This window comes from Falco biarmicus, chromosome 5 (assembly GCF_023638135.1).
Source record: "Falco biarmicus isolate bFalBia1 chromosome 5, bFalBia1.pri, whole genome shotgun sequence".
NCBI classification, from domain to species: Eukaryota; Metazoa; Chordata; class Aves; order Falconiformes; family Falconidae; genus Falco; species Falco biarmicus.
The window spans coordinates 52786703-52813484 of NC_079292.1; the positions used below are offsets into that span (position 1 = coordinate 52786703).

The following is a 26782-nucleotide window of genomic DNA, read 5'->3' on the forward strand; positions in this document are numbered from 1 at the left end:
GCATTCACACGCTGAGAGAAATTTTTCTCCCATTTTGTGTACTGGGTATGGATCCTCTGCATCCCATACACCTAAGAACCATCATGGGCTATATCTCATTTTACCCTTCTCTATTATGTCTTCTGTCTTGCCTTCTCCTTTCTCTAAACCTTTCCTTACCGTCACCATAACATTTAGATAGTGCTCGTACCTGCAAACACAACACAGTCTCTAACACACAGGACTACTATGCACACACTGACTTTTCCATGCACTGCTCTTCTCATACCTTTCACTCCTGAGCTCCTTGGGGCAGAAAATCCCTTCTCAAGTGCTCCTGAAAACCGCCTAAGGTACCCCTCCCTACCCCCTGGGATAATGTAACAAGTGAAAGGAACTGCATCAGCATCTTATCAGACTGAAACAAAAACCCCTTAAACCTTAAAAATTACAAACACTGAGTGAGAAGCAAGGACCCATTTGCCCCAGACATTTGTGCACGAAACAGCTGAAGAGATCTGTACCAGTGCTGAACCTCCTACTGCCTTGCTGCTTTACTTTTTTTCCTACTTGACCACTTACGCCAAGTCTTCCCTGTCTATTCCCCAATAACTGGACTGCACAACCAGCAGATGACGGAGCTGGTATGTTTGCCTTCATTCTCAAAGCACCCAGGCAATATTAGTCGCCAATCTGGAGAGGAGACACGGTTCTGAACCCACCCGTAAGGAGACAGAATAAAGACAAGGAAAGTTTGCAGTCTGAATCTAACTTCACTGAGGAGGTCATGTTCCTCCCATCACTGGCATTTAAAGCCACGCACAAAAGAAAAAATAGCCTCAACAGCATGCCAAACTGAAGTCTTTAAAAGAACAAGCAGTAGGTATTATTAAGACTTCAATGCTTCTCTCTTTACACAAGTTCATTGTACAATAGAGTAGGTTGAGTTTAAGTGAGAATTAGGCTGCGGCTTTTTCATATGCTCCAGGTAAAACAGGCGAGCACACACAAAGGGCATCTGATAATATTATTTGCACATGCAATATCATGTAACTGTTTCCATAGGCACAAAGGACTGTCAGGCTGCCATAAGACTTCATGCTAATTGCTTGGTTGCATGTGTTATAAAATATAAATTAGGACTCCATCAAAAACCTGGAAAACCACACTTAGCTAAATCTCACAGGATTAAGGAGGCAATCGTTCAAATAATATTTCTCACCAAGAAACATGAAACTATGCTCTGCAAAACGTTCTGCACAAAGAGAGAGACAGATACCTGCTAGTGTATGAAAAGATGTTCTGCACAAAGAGACACCGAGTCCTGCTAGTGTACATGACAGTCATTTTGCTGCACATGCAACTCCAAATCAAATTTGCAAACCAGTGAAACATCTGGAGGGGATAGCCTCAGACGACGAGAACCATCACAGTTATGATAACACCCACAGTGTTTCTTTACCAGGCGTAATATGAAACTAAGTAGTTAATATACACTATGATTACAATAGTTGACAATTATCAAACATTGCGTGACTCCTATGATTGAGTAGTAGACTGAGGGGGCAGGGGGGGTTGGCCTGTAACTGCTATTTTACCTCCGCCTTCCAAAAGAAAGTATCTCTCACTACTAAGTTCTTCTGAATAACAAAAAATAATAATGATACCAATGCCTTACATGCGTTTGTGCCAAAAAATATAAAATAAAAATATATTACAAGAACAAGCACAGCCCATAAACATTTTCACTGCTTCATTATTTAGGACCAACCAAGCGTTTTATGAATTGTAGTTATTTATGATGTTTTACATACTCTGTGTTTGTTTATGCCCAAAAGGTTCACCTACTTCCTCACCGTAGCTCTCCATCGTGCAACGGCAAGACAGGTCAGACTCCAAACTGCCTCGCAAGGGTCTTATTCTCGTACCCTTGCAGGCCCTCCATCCTGCAAACACTTCGCCATGTGTTCAACTTTATGTATACAAGTAGTCTCACTGAACTCATTCATGAAATTCTAGCCTTATTTAAATTGCCACAGGTTTTACCATTGACTCCAGTTGGACCCAGATTTCATCTAATGGGACTATTTACATCTGAAAAGCTGAACACATGTCCAAGTGTTTGTGAAACTGAAGTCTTAGCTGCAAAGCCAAGGCATATGCTGCCATTTTATCTCTTACTGGCATGTAGGACCTACAAAATAATTTACTTTTATCTTGACCTTAACTAAGTTAGGACACAATAAACAGATCATCACTAAAGCATATTATTAGGTTGTCGTTTTCATTTTTTTTTGGACATTATTAAGCAGGCTATTCATCCTTTCCAATCTGTTCACCCTTTCCATTCCAGTAAGCATGAAATAGTTAATGCATAATCATCTAGGCACAAACACTGACTTTGCTTAGCTAGAGAGTTCATGTGCTCGTTTCTGCTTCAAGAAAGAATAGATTTCAGCCAGGTACAACAGACATGCAGAAACACAGATTAGTAAACTGCAGTCTTCTTTCTTTAATTACAACAGCAGTAATATTCAACCAATCTAAATTGAATTCAATTAAATCAAGGTTTAGTCAGTTCCTGAAGCAATAGCTGAAATACAATCTCTGCACTTGCTTCCTCATTTAGTTTTATTTAGTATGTATAGTGCAAGGTGACTCAAGTACCTAACTTCTAACCTTCAGCAGGGAAAAAACAATTAAAAAAAAAAGGAAACCCCAAAATTGCAAAGTCAACAGAGATCCTCTGCTGCAGAAAGTAAAACCATACCAGCTCCTGCTGTACAAGAGCTCCTGCTGAAATTCAGAGCAATGACTAAAGAAATAAAGACCCTCGGAGTACAACAAACAACTTGCTTTTTCTGATTACCATACTGCTTATATTTATGAGCTTAGAAATTCCCAAGGGCATAATTTGATACTAATTTAATCACTCTGTTGGAAGATTCCCTGATTGCAGGGTCCATCCCTTCACTCCCTCCCTGATCTGCATTGCTGGTGCAGACACAAGATAACATTGCAAGAACAGATAAAATGCAAAATTATGTCTGTTATTATATACATATATATACAATTAAATATGCATATTAAATGCAACTGTCCTGTTATGAAGAGTTCTGCATTTTACAATACCAAACACAGCAGGGTAAGCAGTATACCTTGAGCAGCTTATTGTGCAAGTGTGCTCACTTACTCTTGGCGAAGGACTAACTGTACGATTTCAGGTTCATGCTAAAAATTATCGCAATATCTGCTCTTCCTTAACAGGACTGTGCTCTGCTACCTCACACATTTTATATAGGATTTCAGTCCACAAAAAAATGAGGATGGAAAACAAATACTCTCCACTCACTAGTATCTTTTCAGCAGTACAGCAGCATATAATGTGCATTTTCATACCTTACACGCAGATGTTTCCCCACCACTTCTTATCTTGAAAGAGGTACGCAAAATAAAGTGCTCTCAGTGCCCTTGTTCAAGCAAACACATTCAACCATCACCCCCATTGTGCTACACAATGAACAGATGCCACTACACCCTTGCCCACACTCAGATCCAGAACAATTTAAACTTTTAAGCAGAATTGTTTAAATACACTAGACCAGAAGGAAATAAAATTTCAATAAACCGATTTTAATCCCACCCATTACTGAACATTCTCATCCACATAATTCAGATTTTTCCTTGAATATTTACAGAAAAAATGAGGCATAGACATTAATAAACCACTCTCTACTCTGGAATCCTGTAATCTTTTCCGTATTTACATTTACCTGTCTTAATTCTTTATTTTCATACTTCAGAGCCATTTTACTTGTTCAGAAAAAAACCATACTATAATGTTAGGATTCAGTAGTAGGAAACTGAGTTTTAAACCTTTTAGCTGTAAAGTAAGCTCATATACTTTCTCACATCATTAAGAATTAGCATAGTGCAAACATAAACTGAAACTCCTTGACTATAATAAGCTACAATACAGGGAGCCTCAACAAATTCTACAAATTTCAGTCTGCAAGACGTTCAGAACAAGCCAAGCACAGAGCCAAGTTGGTAGATTTAAATATCACACACAGCATGTGATTTCTGAAAACTGTGCACAACAGGGTGGTACCTTGCTTCAAGCTACTGCTTCAGAGCCTTTCAAGATATGTGTATCATACTCATCACCATGGTACCTGCAGACCTGTATTATCCAATTTTCCTGCTTAGACAAGACCCCTTTTCCAACACTATCCCCAAGGAGCACCAAGATCTAGAGCTGTGAACCTTCTCTTTCCATGCAAAACTAGCCGATTTCCATACACATCAAGCCAGCAGCTCAGAATTACAAAAGGTTGAGCATGTGTCTTAAACATCAGATAGATAGAACGTTACAGATATTCTATAAAATCTGTATTTTATCATTTTTCAAAAGAGTAAAATACCAATTATTAATACCTAATTTGCTGGCTTGAAATACTAAGTATGCAGCACACAACCAGGTGAGAGCCAATATTCCTTAAGGACTTTCTTCTTTGTGGGATCCTTTCTTCACCTCACCAGACACTCTCCCAGCCCCTGAAGGAGGTGGCTTTAAATGGGTTTTGTAAAGGATTGCACACTGATTGAAACTGGAGCATTTAGAAAAAAAAATGAAAGAGCTGACTGTCCCCAAGAGGAGAATTCCCTGTGAAATCTCTGACAGGTTTACTGTTTCTCAGCAGATCAGTTTTGTTTGCTTATAAATATCAACTTTTTTATTCATATCCTCGCATTATTTTCTTTGTCAAGTGCCAGAAGCAGGCTCTAAATTCCAGAGGACCAACTAGTTTCCTGCTCCCTGGACATTCAATCCTTCCGTTTGCTTTTAACACTGTATCAGCCAGGCTTGAAGCTCCAAGTACCTAAGTCCATCATAAATCAGGGTAATTCAGGGTTCTGCTTTGAACGTATACAAACCTACCCATTCAACATTAACCAAAACCGAATTAGTGACACTTTTTTTAAAAAAACAAATACACTGCTACAGGAGATCACACACAAGAGAAACCACGGCCAACGTGCTTTAGCTAAGCAGCATCTTGACATCTAGCAATTCAGTGGAAAGGGGAAAGTATATAAAGCAACTGTCATTAAACTTCCCCTCTGTAAGCCCAAGCCACCTTTTCAAAATAGATGCCCACAGCCAGATGCCTTTATCAAGGCTTGAGCCACGCTGAACCAGCCAGTGCAACAGACCTTTTAAAGATGCTGTTTTGGCTGCCAAGAGCTTGCAATCACATTACGAGCAGGAACAGGGAGAGAGGAAGCAGAAGCAGTAAGAGATGCAATGACGTGCACAGTGGCTCAGGGCACAACCAGGCACAGAGCCTGAGGCCCATTCAGGTGGAGAAGGCTTTCATCTCAGACTCCACCTGCCAGCAATACTCCAGAAGCCACACCACCACAGCCATCTCCACAAAGATAGCTGAAGCTACGCGGCACTGATGCAGAGCTGCTTTCAGCAGTCATTTCAAAGCCCAGGAAGAGCATGAACATGTCTGGCAGCAAAGAGCAGCATCAACTGTACTCTGGGGTGATCCAACTTGGGGTTTGCTTTTTTAGCATGAGGCCAACAATGTGAGAAACCATTTTCTTTGTGGCTTTTCCCCATACTTAAGTCTTTCATCTTCTAAAAAAAGTGCATCCTGAGAATTCTGCAGAAATACGATGTTTATTAAAGAAAAATACTAACATTTTTAACAAGCCAAGTGATTTACATACAAGAGATGAGTAATGTACTGTGAAATGGAATAGAACATACAGCTATGTCTTTTCACACAAACAGAAAATTTATTCAAGTATACTGGTGTTACAAAGAAGCTATAAAGAACTGTTTGTGCTACAAAATGAAAGCTGCTACATATAAAAATGCTATTTGACATGATTAAATTTTTTCATCATTCTCTTAGTACTTTTTATTTCAGCAAGTTTTATTTATACAGTCATGCAGCACTTAAATTATTTTTTTGGCGCTGGAACCTTAATTCAGATCAAAGTGCTTTTGAAAAGCCTAAGTTTTCTTCTGCTTTAATTATAAAAATGTAAAAGATCAGAAGTTTAATTACAAATAATTAAATTAAAAAAGGAAAGCTTTCTTCTGCAAGTAGCATTAATTTTGCAAGACCAATCCTCCTTTTCCTCCTGAAAAAAAATCAAACCAAAAAACTCACCAAAAAAGCCCTTTAAAAGCTTCCTCAAGTACAACTGAAATTGTTTGAAGAAAATGAAGCACATACACTAAAGCTTCATGGAATTTATTACAAGGAAATTCTTGTTAAAATTCAAGATTTTTGCAGCAAGAAAATGCACAGATAGATGCATACCATATCTAGAAGTATGTATCTTCCCAAGAACCATACGGTATTTCTTTTTGGCGTGGGAACTGGGACGAGGCATGGAAGTCTAAAGAAAGGACAGCAGAATGAGCGAGACCTTGCTAGAGAATCACAAACCAAACTCCCAAACAAAGCTGCACAAATCATTTCAGAGAATTGCCCAAGGTGATTCACTGCTGAAATTCTGGCACCAACAAGGACAGCCAGGCCAATACAGAAAGGCTTAACTGAAGAAACAAATATTTTTCTTATTTTAGTGGTACCTAGAGGACTGATGTATAACACACAGAATAAGGCTTCTTAAGATCCTGCCTCACTTCTGAGCCTTATTTCTTTATCTTCTTATTAAAATAATTAAAACACTGTTGTCACGCTAAGCAGTCAAATCAAATAAATACAGCATCAAGCACAAGAGGAGGCATGACAGCACCTTCATTTTCACATAACTGTTGGAAATGAGAGGATGTGACAAGGCAGTGTTCCTTCAAATGTATTTTTATTTGAAAAGAAAAAAATATCTATTTTTAAAAAGTATATGAAGCATGAACAAACTCTATAGCAGAAGGCTCATAACCTACAGAGTAACAGCTACAAGTGGATTCTTCCACCCACAGTCACACTCAAGGCAGCGTGTGCTCCCTCCACATTAGTAAGAAAAATCCCCAGTGTTATTTGGGGTTAGGTAAGCTACTCTTACAGCCAGAGGTGACTGCAGGCATCTCATCTGGATTTCCAACTGGACCTAAAACCCTTCTCAAAGTAGCCCAGTACAAGTCCACTCAAACAAAGGAGCCAGCCAAATACAACGGATCCTGACCCAGGAATGTTGTCAGTCTGAAAAACAAAACCAAGAACATTCCTGCCTTACTGTAGTGCTACAGTATCATATAAAGGCTAAAAGCACCAACAGGATCAGCCTGCAGAAGAGAAATGACAGTATTAAACAACCCATAAAGGCACAGGCATCATGTGCTTTAAAAAGCAGATTTTTAAGTGTATCACTTACACTGCTTTGCACATTGGGCAGCAAGATCCTCCAGTGCCCTCTGAAAGGCCTATCACCAAAAACACACTCTGTAAATGACAAAAATCAATATACACACACACACACCACTTCAAGACACAGCATCAAAGTCCCAGAAGCAGCTATTTTCAAAATGAACTCCCACTTCAAGGTTTCACGTTAGAAACCTGGAACAAATTAGTCATTTGCAGAAAATAAATTTATTCTGGATTAGGAGTTCTAGTTCTCCCCATGCTGCCCTATTACTTTATAATCCAACAAACTGCATCTTTCATTTCAAAGTGACTACTAAATGCCTGTCAAACGTATAAAGAACTGGACAACTCACGTCCTTACTTACAGCAGCTTGAAGTCTCAGCATGCTAAAACACACCCCAGAGAAACACCGCAGGGCTGGAAGGCAGGCACGGGAATCACCACCAGACACATGGGTCCAAAACAGCGACCAGCCACACACTGAATATTTAAATGACAGGGCAGACCACCTCTGCCTACCTTCTAGATGCAACTTCAGCACACTAATTTTTTAATTGTTCTTTTTTTGTTTGGTTTGGGTTTTGTTTGTTTTTGTTGGGTTTTTTTGTTTGGTTGGTTGTTTTTTTTTTTTTACACAGGTGCTTGTCTCCTCCTGAAGTCTTACAGCTCCTATTGGAACCTGGATGAAGCCATATCTAGGCTCTTTGATAAAACCGAACAGTTTGGTGCTGGTTGAGCAGACTTGGGGGTTTAGTTTTAAATGTGATACTCCACAAGAAGGAGCTTGGCTGACCCCTATGTACAGGCAGGTTTATTTTCCTGATACCAGTGTTAATTCTTAAAGATCTTTATAATGGACAACATCCAGTGCCTTGGGGTTTTTTTCCCCACTAAGTAATTCTATCACATTAAAACCACTGTAAACATCAACTTAAGGAGACTATTTTCAGTGGAAGAGTATTTCTTAGTGCTTTACTCATACACTGGAACTCATACGTGCTGGGTTTTTTAATACCAAAGTAAATAACCATTACCAGCTTCAGTAGTTCCTGAGCAAAACCTAAGAGCTATTTTAAACAGCATTGACTGAGAAATACTCCTGCATAGAAGTTGGCAGCTAGATGCTGTAAAGGCACTCCTGATGCACCACGATGTTGGGAGCCTATGCACTTATCAGCCAGGCATTGCCTCCTAAAGAAAAGTATCTGATTCACAGCAAGCCATCCAACTCTGCGCTACATTCCCTTGCATCAGAAAGAAAGAAAATTCTCAGAAAAAAACAACTAAAAAACGAAAGTTGCACTTACTCAGAGCCAGTAGCCAAGCAACTGGAAACACTACGTACAGAAATGAAATGCTATCTCTAAGTTGGGAACTGCAGACAAACACTTGTGTATCTGCCTTTCATTAAGGTATTTGAGAGGGTTCAAAGACTGGTTTCCCACTAGAAGGGTACCTAAGCACAGGGTGCAGGTCAGCCCGCAGCGATGATTGGTGATGTGGCACACTGGAGCGTGGGTCTAGCACCAGTTATTATTTGTTACATGTAAAAAGCCACAGAGGTGAGAAGACAGGACAAAGATCTAGGAATGGTTTAGGCTGCTGCTGAGCAGGTTTGTTTCCATGACAATTTTGGTCACTGAATCATGACCCTATTTCAAATGTTTAGGTCCTTTTTTTAACATTTAAGTATGCAAATTACCAAGCTGCATGAAAATAGCATCCAGACACTGGCAGAGACTTTACAGCAATAGTTCTGCTATCAATTACTGTGTTGTTCCTCTGAACTAATATACTGGACTAGCCGCCTAAAACACATGGGAGTTAAAATCATACAATCCTCTCATCAGCAAAATAGCCTAGAGTAATGCTAAGTTCAGAAAAACCTGTCCTCCCTTGAACCACAGGCCAGAGGGCAGGGCAGGATTTTTGGGGGTCTACTAACAGGCTGGTGAATAATAGGGAATGCCATAGACCAGTTCAGTCATCTAGCAGTAATGGTTTGTACCATCATGTGGAAAATCCTCGTTCAATTACCTGTCAGTCTCTGGCTTCTCGGGCCAGCTGGGACCAGAAGCACTGTGAAGGCCAATGTGCTTAAGTCCTGGAGAGAAGGAAGTGCTCCAAGGCAGTCAGCAGTGACCCCCACAAATAAATTAAGCCTTTGTGGCAGACTAATGGGAAGCCTGTCCAGCTCTCTGCTGGAAGACAGATGCCAAAAAAGACTTGGTCTCAAGTTTTAGACATACAATAAAAATCTGCTATCCTATTTACTGTAGCGATGGTATACACCTACATGTTTTTTTAGAGGTTACCCTGATTTTTAACAGCTTTTGAAGAATGAATATGGGCCATTTGAATAAACCACTGGAAAAAATTATCAAAAGAATTACAGACAAAACGGCTTATGCTGAAAGCATAGTATTTCAAATAAAACAAACGGCAATTAAAAAGTTGAAGAGATGAAGGAAAAAAAGAGATATGAAGACAGTAAATAAGTACTATTTACCTCCAATTGAAACCTCCTGCTATTCTTGAAAAATGTCCTCATGAAGCCAATAAGACAACGAAGACTAGCAGAGTAATTCACAGTGTCCTAGGGAACGCAAGGATTAGTATTCAAGGAAGCCACTTGTACTTTCCCCCCCCCCCTTGAAGCTTAACAAGGCCAGAAATGGCTGGGGTGGCAGAGCACTAGAGCACATCGACTAGCCACCCCTGATTACAGAAGCAGGGTGGCCAAGTTTCATCAGCTTCAAATGGTCTGATTTTCTGGGATTATTTTTTCCTTGAAGTAAAACAGAGATTGACACATTACTTGATCCTTAGCTGCTGCCCCAGTGATCCAGGATGTTTCTTTGTTTCACAATCAGCTGTCATATACGAACAAAAACAACCCTGTGCCAGGCTGAAGCATCCTCCAAAAACAGAGCCAAAGGCATACCACTGCCTTTGCAGATGCCTGTTATGAGCCATTCACAGGTCCACGAGATATTTCAACTGTCCTGAAGCAGCAAACTGAGTAGTAGAGTCGACATGTTAAGTGATATTTAGGGTGCAATTCCAAAGAAACAATTTCCTCTGGCTCTTTGAGTTTCATTCCAATGGGCTGGCCCTTCAGGGAAAAACGGTTTAGTATGGAGTTCTGCAGAGGGTGAAACTGGGAAAGGAATTACAGTATTTATACCCTCTCCCTCCTACTGGGGAGGGACTGCCTGTGCAAGCAAAACCACAAGTATCTCAAGTCTAAAGGACTATACAGAGACTGCAGGAATACAACCTAAGAACCTGATCTAGCAGAAGTGAAATGAAATCTTACTGCCATCCTGACTTAACCTATCCACAGAACAAGCTCCCACTTCAAAGGAAGATAAGGAGAATCTATATGATCAGTCATTCCAAGCAGGAAAGCACAGGGAGTTCAAAGGTTGCCAAAGCTCAAAGGCAAACAATAGGCTTCCACAATCAAGAAAAATTCCAGAATTAGTTTAAAACCTGAGGGCTGAATTATTGGAGAACAAAGAACTTTCAGCATAAGGTTTGGGTCTCCAGATAAAATGCTTCCATCTTTCAAACAAACATTTCAGACAATAATCAGTGATGAAAAAAGTACTGAGTGAAATGGACAGTTTAAAAAGGTTTCTTTCCCAAAAAAAGACAATTAGCCCAAGAGCTGTGTAAAGCCTGTAAAATATTTAGAAATAAAGATGAAAAAAATCCAACCTAAAACACTGGCCCAAAGAACAGATTCACTTTTACGTCAGTTAAGAATAAGTATCTCGCCTTCAGATATAGTCTGTTTCTCCAACTGTATATTTGGAGCAGCTTTCACTGCAGGTTGCCAGCAGACTTGCATCTACAGCTCAGCATCAAATATTTCAGCTAAAGAAAGAAATTCCATAAACAAACAGTAAGGTCTGCTTCAGTCAACTTCACAGAAAGAAAGAAAAAAAAAAATTCCTAGCAGCCAATGAGGGAAAGGCAAACTTCCAGATGAGGGAGGCAAAGGAGCACTAATTCATCGCTCTTGCAGCTATCAGATGGTTAACAAATTGAGATGAGACACTTCTGAGCAACTTTCACTCTGGCAAACTTAAAGGATTCAGAAGTGCAGCTGGAATACATATGGGAGACTCTGGAGAAAGTGGATCATCTGAATTTGTAACTCCATTGTGTGCTGGAAGAACTTCCTGCAAATGAGGCGCATCCCGTCACTGACTCAGGGAGACTCTCCGTCTGCTAACAGTCATGAATTTATTCTCCCAACCAGCTACCAGAAGTGACATGGTTTATGTTAGCGTTATATATGCAACAAGAATCTTAAAATAAAACCTGCAGGGACATGTTTTCTTTTTTGCTTCCAAAAATCTCTCTACTACAGCATCTCCACCGCAAAAAAAAAAAAAAAAACCAAAACAAAAAAAAACTATTTTGATGAAACTAAGATTTCACATTTTGATTAAAGTGTTTCATTCAACACAACTTTTTATGCAAAAATGCTTTTTAAAAATCAAAAAACAAATATATTTTTAGGTGACATTCAGCATTTAAAAATGGAACCAGTATCGTATTAATAGAAAGCTATCATGCCAGATTCATCCCATTAGATAACCAGTTACTGATTCCCTAGGTTGATACTCAGCTACAGTACCTGAAAACTACACAGCCTCCATCACTCAGGCATCTTCTCCCAGTTACATTGTTCCTTAACAACATGTTAAAATCCCTGTTTCATATATATATATTATCTTTATGGTGATTTGAGTATCACACAGAAGACACAACAGGAGGGACAAAGGGAAAACACTACAGAGAAAGCATACAAGTCCCCATTCTCCCCACCCTTCCCCACCACCAGCCTCACTGCTGGAATTCAGAAGACTGCAGCCACCTGCAAACTGGAGCTACCGAAAGCTACTGGAGTACAAGAAAGCACTTGGATCTCAGAATTGAGAGAGATGACAAAAAGGGGCCATAAAAATCACAGATGTAAATTAATAATCAAATATACAGACACACAACAAGGAGACAGATGGCAAGCAATTTTCCCCAGTGTATTTATACTTGTTCTTCTAGTGCACGTATTTGGGTCACTTGCTAGATTAAATCTCATGTGGCAGACCCAACAGAGGTACCATCAAATGTTTATGGGCTCGGCCTATTCTTAAATGATGCAAGTCTGACACTACCAGGTGAACGCATTTATCAGGATTTCTTCAATGCAGTTTGCAATATTGCCCTGCAACTTTGCAACAAGGCTGTTGGATATTTTCCACCACCAGTAAGGCTGCCACACTCAGGACTGCTAAAATATAACGCAGCACAAACTAGAGAAAGCCGGTCAGTGCTCCTAAATCTCACAGAAGAGTCCTGCACAGAGACAAACAAATCCATACATATTTTCCAGAGCACCAATTTTATCCATGTGCCACAGAGAAAATACATCACCCAAGGTTAAAGATCCCTACTAATACTGTCCTTAAAATACACCTTTCTTCTGACACTTGGGAAGAGAAAAGAACACCTCAATGGGTAAGTTGCTTTTGACATGTTCGCTGTAGTAACACATGACCTCAGATACACAGACCACTAAATCTTCCACACCCGAGCTACAGTGACCCATCTTTCTTAGCACAGGTCACATGAAGGACTACAACTTCAATGCAAGGTACTCACAGGTCAAATTGCCTGCTTTTGGTGGGGCTAAATGGCAGGGAAAAATAATTACACAGATGTGTAAGCCTAACTGCCGCAGTGGGTCTCCCTCCTGTCATACTGGGAGATATTAGCGTGAAACACAAACTGCATGTGCAGATTAGCCCCCTTTAGTCTGGCAAGAAGCTGGATTTAACACAGCGCAACAAGCAAGACCTTCAATACATCCACAGGAACAGACACTGCATTTCTCCCTACCCCTTGCTATGAGTTCCAAGATGATCTTGCTCAGCAATAAATAAACCTTTATTAACAAGCAATGTAAGCTCACTGTGGCATTAGGCCAAGACCTGAATATTTCCCCCTCCCCTTCCCACATTCATCTCTTCTTTTGGGCTTCTGCATGACACAACCAGCTTCAAATAAAACAAGCAAAAAGAGGGTAAAAATATATATTTATTTGTTCCTAGATGAACAAGGAGGTTTTGAGTTGGGGAGGAGAATTTCCCCCTAATAATCTACAGGTGTAACTAGGAAATATCACAGCTGCCTGTGATAACTACAGTAGCAGGGAACAGAGTGGCAAAAGCTTGTGTTTTCTAGGCCTACAGAAAAATAAAAATGAAGTATCATTTCTTCTTTATACTGGCTCTTGGGTTTAGAGGCTGTTACTTTCCCTTAAAGTAATCAATAAGCTAATTGATCAAAAAGATTACGTTTGCACTATGTGCGTGCCACGTATCTGTCAAGCCTGAAAGAAACAAGTTAGGCAGACTAATGATGAAAGTAAGAATGTATACATTTGCTTGCTCAACTTCCTCAGGCTTTAAGTTCCTTCAATTTCAGTTTAATTGGGTGAAGGGTGGGAAATAAAATATTGAATCCTTTGATATAGAGTCATAAAGCCCAGACTACAAGCAAGTTTGTTATATCACTGTCCATACAGTCTTTGGTTTGGTGCCGTGCTGCTGCTAAAATATTAAGTTTTACCATTGGGAAATTGATTTTGCTATAAGAACTTTTTATGATGCCACTTAATCTTACCCAACCTACATAAAAAAAATACAGAAAGCAATTACACACACCCTTTATATAGTAAGCTTGATCACTATATTAAAAAAAGAACAGTCTGATGTAATTTCAATATAATGGCAAAGGAAGCAGAAAAAGCTATGGCAATATGCTGCCCTCCTGAAACAAAACATTGCAGGTTCCAAGCTTAAATGCACAATCTTGATTCACTTAAAGTTAGTAGCATGATCCATCTCCCACATGGAGGGCTGTGTCCTGCAGCTCCAGCATCGACCTCCTTTTCTAGTGTTACATTTCAAGCCAGCTCCTGCAGGGCAGCAAGATTCTGTGATTACAGTTAAAAGAATACTTTAGGTCTGGGAGCCTGCCTTTTTGAATAGATAACCCTTTCTAGTTCAGCAATTACTAGCATGCAACAACCATTTCTGCCTTGCCCCTTCCAGTGCTGCAGTTGAAAAACATCCTAATTAGATGACCCTGCATACAGAAATCCCATTAACTGGCTTTCAGAGCACTGTAGTGAATGTCTAAATCTTGGCTACAATGATGAGAAGTACGTTGTTTAGTTGGGAGGTAAACACACAAACAAAGCGGTATTTTAGAACACTTTTTAAATAGTCTGGGATTAGTACTAGCAAAGAGAGCATGCGACCATCTCCTCTACCCCTTCTGAGATGACACTCAAATATCACTATTTTCTAACTGCATTAAAGCACATGAAGGCAAAAACCAAAAGTAACCTCAACTTCCACATCAGTAACACCAGGTAGTACCTCAGATTGCTTTCTGTGCCTAGCCACTCTGAACTGGCCTGCAGGACAGGCTTATAAGCATGTCCTTAAACAACCCAGTTCTGCCTAAATACTGCAACATATGCTACTTACGATTATGTAAATATTCCACAACTCCTGCAGTTCTTAACCATAACAAGTGGGTTTAAAACAGTGTCAGTGTATCAAAATATTCACTGCTTTCTATCGATCCACCTCAGACCTTACATTTCAGAGTAACAACATAATTTTTTTTTCTTTTACTCTTTGTGAATGAAGTTGCGAAATGTTCAAATAGGTTCAAGAAAAATCATTGTAGGTAACTGGAAGACTCACAGAAACCTTAGAACACTGAACTGTTTCAGAGGGCTTCAAGTGCATGTAAATGACCCAAAGGACTGAAGCCTGGATCTCCACATTCTGCAGCCGACACTGTTCCCAGCAGGAGACCCAGACCAGGACTAACACTTGGCATTTGCTTCCAGTATAATAGGTTTACTAGTAGCAGCCCTTGGGAATAAAAAAAATAAAAAAATAAAAAAAGGAGGGGGGCGTGTTCTGGAAGTGGTGACAGCTCCTTAAACACGGCAGGTGCACAGTGATACAGCTTAAGGGAGGCAAATTCCGGGCTGAGTAACTGACTGCCTGCAGGACAGCCAGGCTACTTCCCAAGGCAAACGCCTGATCCAAGACATCACCGACCCCTTCGCACCCCATCCGCCCGCCGGGAAGTTCAGCGGGAAGTTCGGGTCACATCCCCGGCCGCCCCCCGCCGCGCCCCCGCCCCCCGCTCACGCAGGGCGCCCCCCGGCACTAACGCCGCCTGACAGCCGCTGGGAGAGTCTGCTCCTGCGGCGAAGCCCGGCCACCAAGCGGGGACCCGCAGCTCGCACGCAGGGTCACCTACCCCTCCGCCCCCCGCCGGGCCGCGCAGGCGGCAGGGCCGGCCGCTGCCACCGGAGGATGAGGCCGGCGCCGCCCGGCAGATGGAGCCGCGCCGCGGGCAGCGGCCCGCCCGCACCCGGGGCAGCCGGCGGCTCGCCGGAGAGAGGAGCGAGAGGCTGATGACTGATGAAAAGCTGTCAAAGTCAATCCGTGCTCACTTTTTGGATGGTTTAATTCCAATGGAGCATGAAACACTCCAGGACGGTTAATAAGTTTAGCCAGCCGTGCTGCTCTCCATAATACATTTTAATTATGAATCTGTTTTAATTGTGATCCGATTAAGTCACCGGAAAAGGCACAAAGGGGAATTTTCCCCGACCGCTAACAGCGCCCGTCGGCAGCTTCCCGAGGCAGGTACGCTCGGGAGGGCAGGGAGCCGCTCGGGAGCCCAGCCCAGCGACGGCTGCTCCCCTCCCCGTCGGCGGAGCTCCGGTCCCCGCGGCCACCCGGAGGTGCCCGACAGCGCACGGCAACTTCCCGCACGGGGCTCGGTCCCGGCGGAGCGGGAGGCGGCCGGGCTCGCCGCCGCCACCGCGCATCTGGGATCAGCCCGGGACACGCCAAGTTGAGGCAGCGGGTCCCTTCCCGCCGGGAAGGGCTGGGGGGGACCGAGCCCGCGTGGAAGCTGTCAAAGCCCCGGGAGCGGCCGGCGCCGCGGCGGCCACCCGGTGCCAAGGAGCCGCCGGGACCCTCCGGCGCCGCCCCGGATACCCCGAGGGGGGCGGCCACCGCCCCGCTCCCGGCAGGTGGGCAGCCCCCCGCCCGGCCCCGCCGCTCCCGCCCTACCTGTCATCGTAGCAGAAGTCGGCGCCCAGGGTGTTGAGGTACAGGGCGAGCCCCAGGGCGCTGCTCAACAACTCCGCGATCATCGCTCCGCCTGCCGCCGCCGCCGCCGCCGCGCTCGCACCGGGGCAGCCCCCGCTGCCCGGCCTCCCGCGCCAGCCCCGCCGCGGCTGCCCCCCGCGCCCCCCGGCACCGCGGGGCGCCGCTCCGCGTTCCGCCGGCGGCCGCAGCCTGACGGCGTTCCCCCGCGCCTCCGCCGCCCCCTACCCCATGGCAGCGGGGCGAGCGGCGGAGAGAGCGGAGCGGGGCGCGGCGGCTGCCGCCCTCCTCCCGCGGCGCCTCGGCGCTGCCGCTGCTGCCGCCGCTGCCGCGGGTCCGGCTCCCGCCCGCCCCGGCCCGCGCCCCCCTCGCTGCCGAGCCGGGCGCCGCCGCCGAGGCTCTGGGAGCGCCCGCGTGGGGCGCCCCGGGCTCCCACCGCGCCTGCGTGCGGGCCCGCCCCGCGCCCGCCCCTCCGCAACCGCCCCGCCCCGCCCCGCGCCCCCGCCCCGCGCCCCCCGCCCCGGGCCGTGTGCGCCGGCGGCGGCGGCGGCGGCGGCGCGGGGAGATCGGGCGCTGGGCAGGGCTTGCCCCGACGCTGCCGTTGGCCTGGCGCAACCATCTTCTTCAGGGCCTTTTTCTCTTTCTCCTTTTCCCTTCCTCCGCGCTCCTCTTTCCCTCCTTTTCCTTTCTGACTTCTCTCTTTCCGTTTTCTGGCTGTTTTCTTTCTTTTCACTTTCCTTTTCTCTCTTTTCAGTTTTTAACGGTCTTTTCTTTTCCTCTTCCCCGTTTCCCTGTTCCTCTTTTCTTCCCTCTCCCATCTCTCTTCTCCTTCTCCTGTTACCTTCCCCCTCCCCCCCCTTTTCTTCTTTTTACCCCAGCCTAGGGCAGATGGAAGCTCAGTAGGAAAGAAGGGGCCCGGACCGCTGCGGGTGGGATGCCTGAGCAGGGGGCTCCAGGCTCCCACTTGCTCTGAGCTCTGCATTTCCCTCACGGCCGGTGTGGACATCCACGGGGAGCCCCTAGCTCAGCTTCCCCTTAAGCAAAACCAAACCAAAACCACTGAAACCTGGCAGAGAGGGGCTGAAACCAACGCACCCCAGGGCAGGCGGCGCTGCCAGCTGGGGCTCCCCCGGGGCAGCCCCTCAGCGGGGTGCTGCCGGCAAGAGGCGAGGTGGGCACAGTCTGCACTGCGCTCCGAGTGGGGCAAACAAACGGCCCAGGCAGAAACCCCAGCTGGGGGGTATAATGTGCTGAAACCATCTTCCAGAATTCACGGGATATAGAGGCACGAAGTTAAGGGAAGGGTTTGGGTCCATCAAGCTGATTGTTTCCTTTCTTAAGAGAGTTTTTAAAATGTTGCCTGCCTTTTTCTGCTAGCCAGCCCATTATCTAACTGTTTCCTCATGATTTCCATCAAGTGGCACAACATGCTGTCCCAGAAGAATGGGAATCTGTACATCAAGCTGTGTCTAATAAATTGGGGAGCTTTTAACAAGTTTCTTTCTCCCCTATGTGATTATTTAATGCTGCTCTTTGTAACCTCAAAGTATATTAAGTGCATTAAGACCTCTTTTAAGCGATGCTTGAAGTGCTTCTGTGAAGTCCGCCCCAAGTGTCACAAACATCTCAGCTGCTTTCACTTAGGTTCAGGGGGTGTGTTATCACCATCAGTGGCAGTAATTGCAGACATGGGGGGAGGGTGCATTTTGTTCAGAATATTAAAGCTTTCAGGGGCCTTATTGAACCCATTAGTGATCACATTGATCTGGCACTAAACTTTTCAGCCTGAAGCACAGAACACAGTAACCTCGATTTTAAAGAGTTGGTACACTTTGTCAGAAGAACTGTGACCCTTGCTTTCGAACACAGATTCTCAACATGTTTCTGGACCTACTGCCAAGATCCCAATCACCATGACTTAGTCCTTGATGCAGTGGGATTGCTGAGCTTACACATTAGGTTTGCACAGCTCCTTCTCTGGAACATCCTAATAAACTCTGTATAAAAGGCAGTATAATTGCTGCTGAGTCACGGTGGCAGAAGTCTCTCATTCTCCATCAAAAGTCTATGGATTTTTTTCTTCAAAGAGGCAGAACTACTGGTTGGGGTAGATGAGGGCTGGCAGAAATGCTTTAGAAACAAAACAAATCCTCCAGGTAAAAAAAATTAACAAAGCCTGACCTTGGCTGATAAAACCGAATGTCAAGAAAGAGTGGGATGAAGCGTGGAGACTGTGCAGAGAATGCCTACTCTGCTGGGCATCCCCAGTGCTCCAGGGTGTCTGGAGGTAGCATTAGGGCTCTGCCAGCCTGTCCAAGCGAATTTAGCTACACTCACAAGAGCCTACAAACCCTGCATCTTGCAGAAATGTTTCTTTGTATAAACAAAGGATGTGTCCTCCCAACAGCAAAAGCTTTCTCTGATGGAGAAACCCTGCTTTGTAGAAAGAAATAGATGGCAATGTATGCATGTACCACCCCACCTGTCAGCTCTGGGACCCCACACACCAGGCTAAGCTGGGGACAGCAGGTGGAAAGAGCCAGTGCAGAAAGCTGGAGACAAGTTCAACGTAAAAAGTATTGTCCTTGTTAAGCAAACAACACTGCAGGAGAAAACAAGAGGGTAGAAATCAAAGCGTGGTAAGAGAATTCCTTCTCTTCCTTGGTTAGTTAAAAGCAATAAATGCACTAGAGTTATGAACAACATTCTCTTTTACTATATCATCCAGAGATGTCAGATAACATTCTGACTCATAGCAGATTAACAGTGTGACGTACAATAATCACAAGGTATCAAAGAGGTGATTTAGAAGTTCACTAAGCAGACATTTCCAAAATAACCTTCACTTCCAGAAGGTCATTGTCACAGACTCTGGTATCAGGAAAAAGGGAAGAGGTGGAGGGTTGTAACAACACATAATAATAACAGTAATCTTAAAGATAACTAGCATTATGCAGTCTAACAGCTGATCTATTTTTTGTGTACAGCTTAGTAGACAAATTCACATGCTTTATTGTGAGTATGGCAATCAAAAGTGATCTGTTTTAATACCAGTCTGGAAATTTCCTCATTAAAGACATTATAGATTCCAAGTCACTGTGCTATAGCATTCTTCACTTAAACTGTGCCTAAAAGATTAAGTTGTGGCGCAGCATGTAGAAATGCATGCCAGCCACAGTGACAGATTTGGTTAAAAGATCACTGGCTATGAGACCTTAAGTGTCAGGGTAATGCATGTGGTACAGATCCCTCAACAGATTAGATGAGACACTTTAATTTCTATACACGGGGTTCATTTGCTGGAACTTGTAGAAAGTATTTGTGCTGACTTCCTCAAAGCATCTGAGAAGAGAAAGGCTAACCCCCTGAAAGCTGCTGGGATTTTTTATTAGAATGAGGTAACTGGATATTAAATGTTACTATAGGAATAATCAAGTGGGATTTATTGATTTTTTGCCAGTTCTCACACTCAGATACCATCAAATGTATGTATTAACATACTGTGCCTATTTTTGAGCAACCTAAATTACATCCAAAGATGTGACTTAATGAGCCTCAGAAATGTTAACTTTGGTGCATCGCAAAACACCCACACAGTTGCTGTTGTTAGCAGTCAAGGATAAGCTGGTGTTATCTAAGGAGGGAAATCAAGTTAGTTAAATACATGCATGAACAAGTGACCTTACTTTATCAAAAGTGGAGAAAGTGGAGTAGAGAAGAATGTATTAGCCAAGTGCCTCTCTCAGAATTACTCACTGATTCATAAAGGTTGAGTTGTTTGGTTCTGTGGGCTAGGATCTAAGTTGTTTTCCTGTCATGCTGACCAGATCATATTAATTCTCATAGAGACCAGTATTTCTGCTTTGTCTAAGAAATTGCTTGGGCTTTGTTTGTTTCTTTCTTTCGCTGGTGCTATGATAATATCAGCAATGACAACCAAAGTAAAAATAAGTTGCAACTGCAAAACAGTAAAATCTCATGGAAATCAGCACAAAATAGGACAGTAAAAACTAAACACATGCAGAAAAACCAAGCACATGCAGGACTTGCATCAGTACTTGGAAGAGATTTTAACTGAACAGATTTCCTAAGGAACTACATTTCCAGGAGGCACCAGTTCCTGCTTTAGATCAGTCAGTGGAGCTAGAGTATTGCTGCAGAGCTGGAGAGAGAGAGAGAGAGAGAAACCAATGCATTTTTAGCTTGACCTGATTTAATTATGCAGACTCTCTCTAGGAAGAAAAAAGATAATTATAGGCAAGTTTTTTGTACACAGAAAACATACAAGAGCATTTGTGTAACGCACAGGTGAGCGTATCTCAAGAAAGATGATACTCCAAATGGCTGTGATTAAAAATTGTAACACATTTCATGGAAAATTTTAGGACTAAAACCTAAAGCTGTGAAGGGACTTGGTCATCTCATTCTTCATAAAATTCTTCTATGCCTTAGATGTAGGTGCCAGTGTGTTTTTTGTCTTCAGCTGACATCAAACAACCTAAAGTTTCAAAGTACCTAATTCTACACAAAGTCCCTATGCATCTAGATTGTCACTTGATGTTTTCAGAACCACCCAAAAAAAGGCACTGTCAAGTCACTTAAAGCTTTAACACATGCTGTAGCTGTATCATAGTTACCAAAGCAATCCTTTGCTTGCCTCTCAGCGCCTGTGAGATCTGAGACAGGCGTGTGCAAAACGACAGGCATGATTTTCTTTCAACTGGAGCCTGAACAGGACACAGGAGACACAAGGTATCTTTGCCTAATCTGGAAGGCGGATTTGAGCTGTAATGTTGAACTCTGAAGTTCCTGCGTCAACACCAGGCAGTCTATTACTGGACACTTTCCCATCCAAACTATTCCATTTTAATACAATATTCATTTATTCATTGCAAGAGTGATTGCTTCTACACTGGCAATTAGAACATTCATGTAGCATTTGTCCAATCTGGAATCAGATGACTACTCCAAATCAAGAAGAAAAGGACAGACTGTGAACCCTGACAGCTCTGGTAAAGAGCTTCAAATTATAAAGTATTTGTAATGAGGGTTAAGGGAGCTCCCTCCTAGCTGGTTATTTTTACAAAAACAAATTTATTTAAGTCACCTGCCTCCAAAATATGTTGACTGATAAAAATTGTAAGGAAAAGGGGTTAGTTCCTTGGAGCTGAATTCTTGGATGAGAACTAACATATATTTCCACCATTTTTGTGAAGATTTTGGTTTAAGATGAAAACGGTCAGGTTAGGTTCTGCTCCCCTGTGATTAAAAACCTCCAAATATTTAATGGAAGAACTGGATTATTTTTTTCCTACCCAGTACGCCAGGTGTCTCCATACCAGACTTGCTGTCCTCTGCCAATTCAATCCTCAGGTGCTTGAGCCTTCCCATTTAGGAATACCTACTAAACTGGCTATTTGTGTCCTCTTCACTCATGTGCAGCAGGGAACAATGATGCATCTCACATCTCAGAAAGATGCTCCCATTTTCTGTACTGTACCAAAAGTCAATTAAATTGCTGCAGGATACTGTTGACTCATTTGCCGATTTCTGGTGGTATGCTCATTACCACTTGAAGTAAAAGAACAATGGCATAGCAGAAAGTAGGATTTAGTCTCTTCTGAAGTTTCAAGGATGATTTTCTTAATGTTACTCCATTCTAGACTAATCCTAGTCTGCTTTACATATTTATCTCCCTTGTCTTTTGAGATAGCTCAAAGTGAGATCAAAAAGAGGTTTTAATCCTTCTTGTTCAGAGTAAGTTGACAGTGCAAACTTACTAATTGCAGATATGTCAACTTGTCATCTCCCAGAATATGAGCCTCTTTACTGTTTGTTTTTTCATACTTTATAAAAATAGCAATATACCAGTTTTCTTTTTTTGTAGTCTCTTTTATCAAAACAGCTCAAAGAAATGCACATCCTTAAAAGATGGCTCTGAAAGTAAATTACAATTAACCCCATTTTATGCAGATAAAACTTGAGGCAACTGGCATTTTGGAGGGTTTATCCAGACCATATGGGAACTCTACAGCAGCATAGAAATCTATCTGAGATCCCAGCCATGATTCCCAGTCATTCATTTGCTTTCATCATGAGATCATCCTTCCATTCACAGTAATTGATACTTTCTTAGACAAAACACAATGGAATAATCCCAGGGATTAATTTGGCCTAAGACATTAATTCTGAGAAAAGTCCTACTTGACAGATGGATGCTTGCAACAGAACCAAGAAGTCTGTGGAGCACAGCCTGGATTTTGTGCAGGTGGAGGATAGGGAGTACAAGTGGTATATCATATCCTGCCTCTCATCATTTCTTGGCAGTTGTATTGCCCAGTAGATGGAAAAGCTTCATCAACAGCTGAAAATCTGTTTCTTGTCATCTTCCTTCCCATAGAAAGAAGTGAGTCATCGTGCTGTCCATCAGCCCCCTATTTTTCAGGGTACTGACATTTCCCCTGTGAAGCAGATGTTGAAAGACAGTTTAATTTTAGTCTAGATCTGTCTACTTCTACTTCATTTGTCCTTCAAATGTACAACCTGGGACATGGGCTGTGAAAACTGGACAAAAAATGATACGTCTCTATGGCAGCAACATCAGACCTTTGTCCCACAGCAGAGCAAAACCAGCCAAAGATGCAAGTGTAATTTCCACCTCAATCCCTGCAGATTTTCTATGGAATAACCTAATTTACTTCTTTACTTCAGTACAATCTTGGCTTCCTGCTGTACAAGCATGAAGTAAAGCCAGGAAAACCATGATTTCTCTTATTTTAGAGAGAACGTGTCAACATTACCAAAACATATGTAACACTAACACAAGCACAATTCTCAGGAGTTAAATAAACAAGGGAAAATTATTATAAGGAGTAAACCTTTGAATCGCTCTTAACAGAGTCAGTTTGATTTTTCATAATAATGTTGGAACAAAATGATATTTTGTACTGTAATGTAGACAAGTCCAGAGAGGATAGTCAAGGAGTTCTAGGTTCTTAATGAACAATAAAGCAGAAACAGCAACTAAATTAGCAGGAACTAAATTGTTTCATCTCCTCTGCTTGCTCAGTTTGAGAAATATCTTCTCTGTGTACATGAAATCCTGAATGGAAATCTCAGATGGCCTCTGTCTCCATACTTTAAAATATAATTAACATATGCCAGCAATAAAGTCACATTAAATTTAATTTTTAATGGATTAAAGACATTACTACTTTTTTTTAGCAGGTTAGAGACATTGCTACTTTGATTTAGAGCTAAGACAATTGCTTCTCTTATTTGCAAATGTAGAAAAATACAAAACACAAACAGGGGTTTTTTGTGCACAAGGTTTGTAGCAGAAGTTTGATCAGTTCAGTGGAGCATTCACAGCTTTTAACTGACTGCAGTGACTCAGGATATGCAGGTGACCCAGTTTTCTCTCCTGCTGTGTCACACAAACAGACAGATGAAGAAATGTATACTTTATGCGATCAGTGAGTCAACCGGTTGGCTACAGGCTATTATGTATAGATACTGGATTCCAGTTACATTGGTGTGTGCCATAGGATGCAATGAAGTAGAGGGTTATAATCTCCAGTGTGCACACCAAAACCAAAATTCTTTGGAGACCCTACTCAGGCAATTTTTTTCTCCTATCTACACTGGCACAGGGGAGAGAATTCCCTGTGTTTTGCCAAGTAGCAGCATTCTAATTTGTTTATTCTTTCCTTAATTGTTTTTCTAGTTATGTTTGCTTACTTTGTTTGCTTGGGAAAATATATCTAGCTTTAAGACCCATAAACTTTACCATCACCAAACTGGCCCATATATACCAAAGTCTTTGTCCACTGATAACAGAAAGCTTGGGCTTTGATCAGTCCGTAATGATGTTTAGGAGAATTTAGCATTGTGAGGTTGTTTTCCATTATAGTTTATAGATAAAGTTGGCAAACAGAATGTTGTGCTTTCCATTTCCATTAGGAATTTTTGGAAAATTAAGATATCTTTCTGAATACATCCCAAGGAAAATACTGACTTTCTGTGTTAAACCTTTAAATTGGTTTCCTGAATCTGCTAACAAGTGAAAGATGCAACCTGCTCAGTCAACAAAAGGGTTTTTCCATATGCTAGCTACCATGTGGTTAAAACCGTATTTTCTAGCGTAGGTACATTGTCAGAGATTTTGGATTATATTTGCAGCTGGTATAACTTGTCAGAGCTTCAGCAGAACTGTCACAGTTTCTATCATCTAGTGTCTATTCCTGTACTTAATACAGAGGGAGGCATGAAAAGAGATAAACAGGTCTAGGGAATGTTGATATTTTAAATTCCTTCCGACCCTATTTTACACAAGAAAGAGCATTACATTTGGCTATGTAAATAGATCCCAGATTTTAAAATAGCCAGGTTCTTTTCTGCCTCAAGGAGAGAGAAAGATATAAACCAGAATTATTGGCTTTCTGTAATATTTTATATTCAATTTTCTCTTGTTACGTTCATGCCATGTAATTGTGTGCACATGTGTACATGCGTGGTCCTTGTTGTACAGGGTTACAGATTCTTGTCCATGTGCCAGAGCTCTACCGGGGGTTCAGGGAGTTGCTGCACACTCTCCTTTTTTCTGTGTACAACAATGAATACTCCATCCTAGATCTGCCAAACGCATGGTTTGATCCCATTGATATCCATTTGGCATCAGGCTGTTATTCACTAACCCTTCACCACAGCTATTAATCACATGCACATGCAAAGTGCTGTTTGCAAGGGGTGTGTCCCCATGCCTGCTCTGCTGTCTCGTGTTATTCAAGGCTCTAATACCCCTGCTCTGGCCTAGTATTTCTCACCAGTCCATCACTGAAATACATATCCCCAAGTGATTCCTGACTCTCCACCCAGTTCCCAGCACCCACCACATACAGACCCATCCAAAGCACAGGGCATATTCCAACTGTTTCCAGGAAACTGCCTTTTCCATTACCTCGCAGTTATCCCTCTGTCCCTGGACTCACCCTCAACACTGCACTGTTGTACGTTGCGTCATATTTTAGCGGGGGTCTTTGGAGAAAACCAGCCATTTTAGAATGACATTTTGAACATTTAACTGGCTGCAAATTCTTCATTCTTCATCTGGTTTGGTCTCAGCAACTTGCCTAATTTGGGCTGATTTGGACAGTTTCCATTAGCAGCAGCAGATGGTAGTTGGCTGAAACGTTCCTGTGACACAATCCTCTATGTGTACAAATAACCCACAAACAACCCACAAAGTACTTTTTTTTCCCCCTCTAGTCACAGCTGAAATCAGATAAGAAAAGGTTTCTTCATTTGCAATTCCAACCCTCCTTCAATAAAAATTTCTCTTTAACTTTGAAAGAGTCCTGACAAAAGTGTAGTCTGAATTCTGCCAGATAAGCAGTGCCCCAGGGCTATAAAGCAGCACCAGCCAGGCAAAAGAGCTACCAAAGGAGACTCCAAAAAAGTTGATAGCAACCCAAGAGCTTTACCAGCAAAAAGGAACTGAGTCATGAGCCTGAGTTTGTGAACATGGGATCAAATCCATTGTTCTCTTAAGACAGCATTGCTTTCGTACAAAGGCACAGCAATTAGGCCAGCTGAGTGTCTCACATAGGATGTCTGTAAATGTATCTCTTTCCATCTTTACCATACACTCTATGGGGAAACTGCTATAATGCTGTTTACACAAAAAAAAAAAAAAAAAAAAAAAAAAAAAAAAAGATAAATGTCTCATTTTTGCATATATTCGAACTCAGATTCAGAGAAAATTTCTGATAGTCTCTATAATGTCCATTCTAAAAGCAAACCTTCAGTGGCAAAACATATAAATAATAAATTATTTTTCACTAGAAAAAATAAACTCTTGTCACAGGGACATATTTATCTGATTCATATTCTCCAGTGATCACTTTTATTGCAACTTTTTAAGCCAAATGGTTTAGTTGGAGTTTTTAAGTTTTCTGATGTTCAAAGTTTGGCAATGGATAGACAAAAATACACACAGAGCAGATGAAGTGATGGAAAAAAAAAGGGAGCACAGGGCTGGAGTGGGCTTCCTGAGACACTGCGATCAAGGACCTTCAGCTGCAGGCAACTGTGGATGGGGCCAGTACCCATTATTCCCAGTACCCAGTTTCCCAATTATATTCCTCTTGGGGTACTTCTGGTGTTCCTATCACAGAACCTAGTGCTTCTGGATGCTTTTGAGAGCATTTAGGGAGCTCAGAATT

General features: G+C 42.5%; 1 protein-coding gene across 2 annotated transcripts in view; it reads right to left on the reverse strand.

The window, feature by feature from the left end:
- TMTC2 (transmembrane O-mannosyltransferase targeting cadherins 2) overlaps positions 1-16983 on the reverse strand; it is a 254058-nt gene extending 237075 nt beyond the window's left edge. Inside the window, exon 1 of one of the 2 annotated variants that reach the window (XM_056341389.1) lies at positions 16524-16983. In XM_056341389.1, coding sequence (XP_056197364.1) covers positions 16524-16606 — 83 coding nt within the window. In that variant the 5' untranslated portion in view covers positions 16607-16983. The remainder of the gene's footprint in view (positions 1-16523) is intronic. The other variant, XM_056341390.1, reaches the window with a different exon arrangement.
- Positions 16984-26782: the final 9799 nt, after the last annotated feature.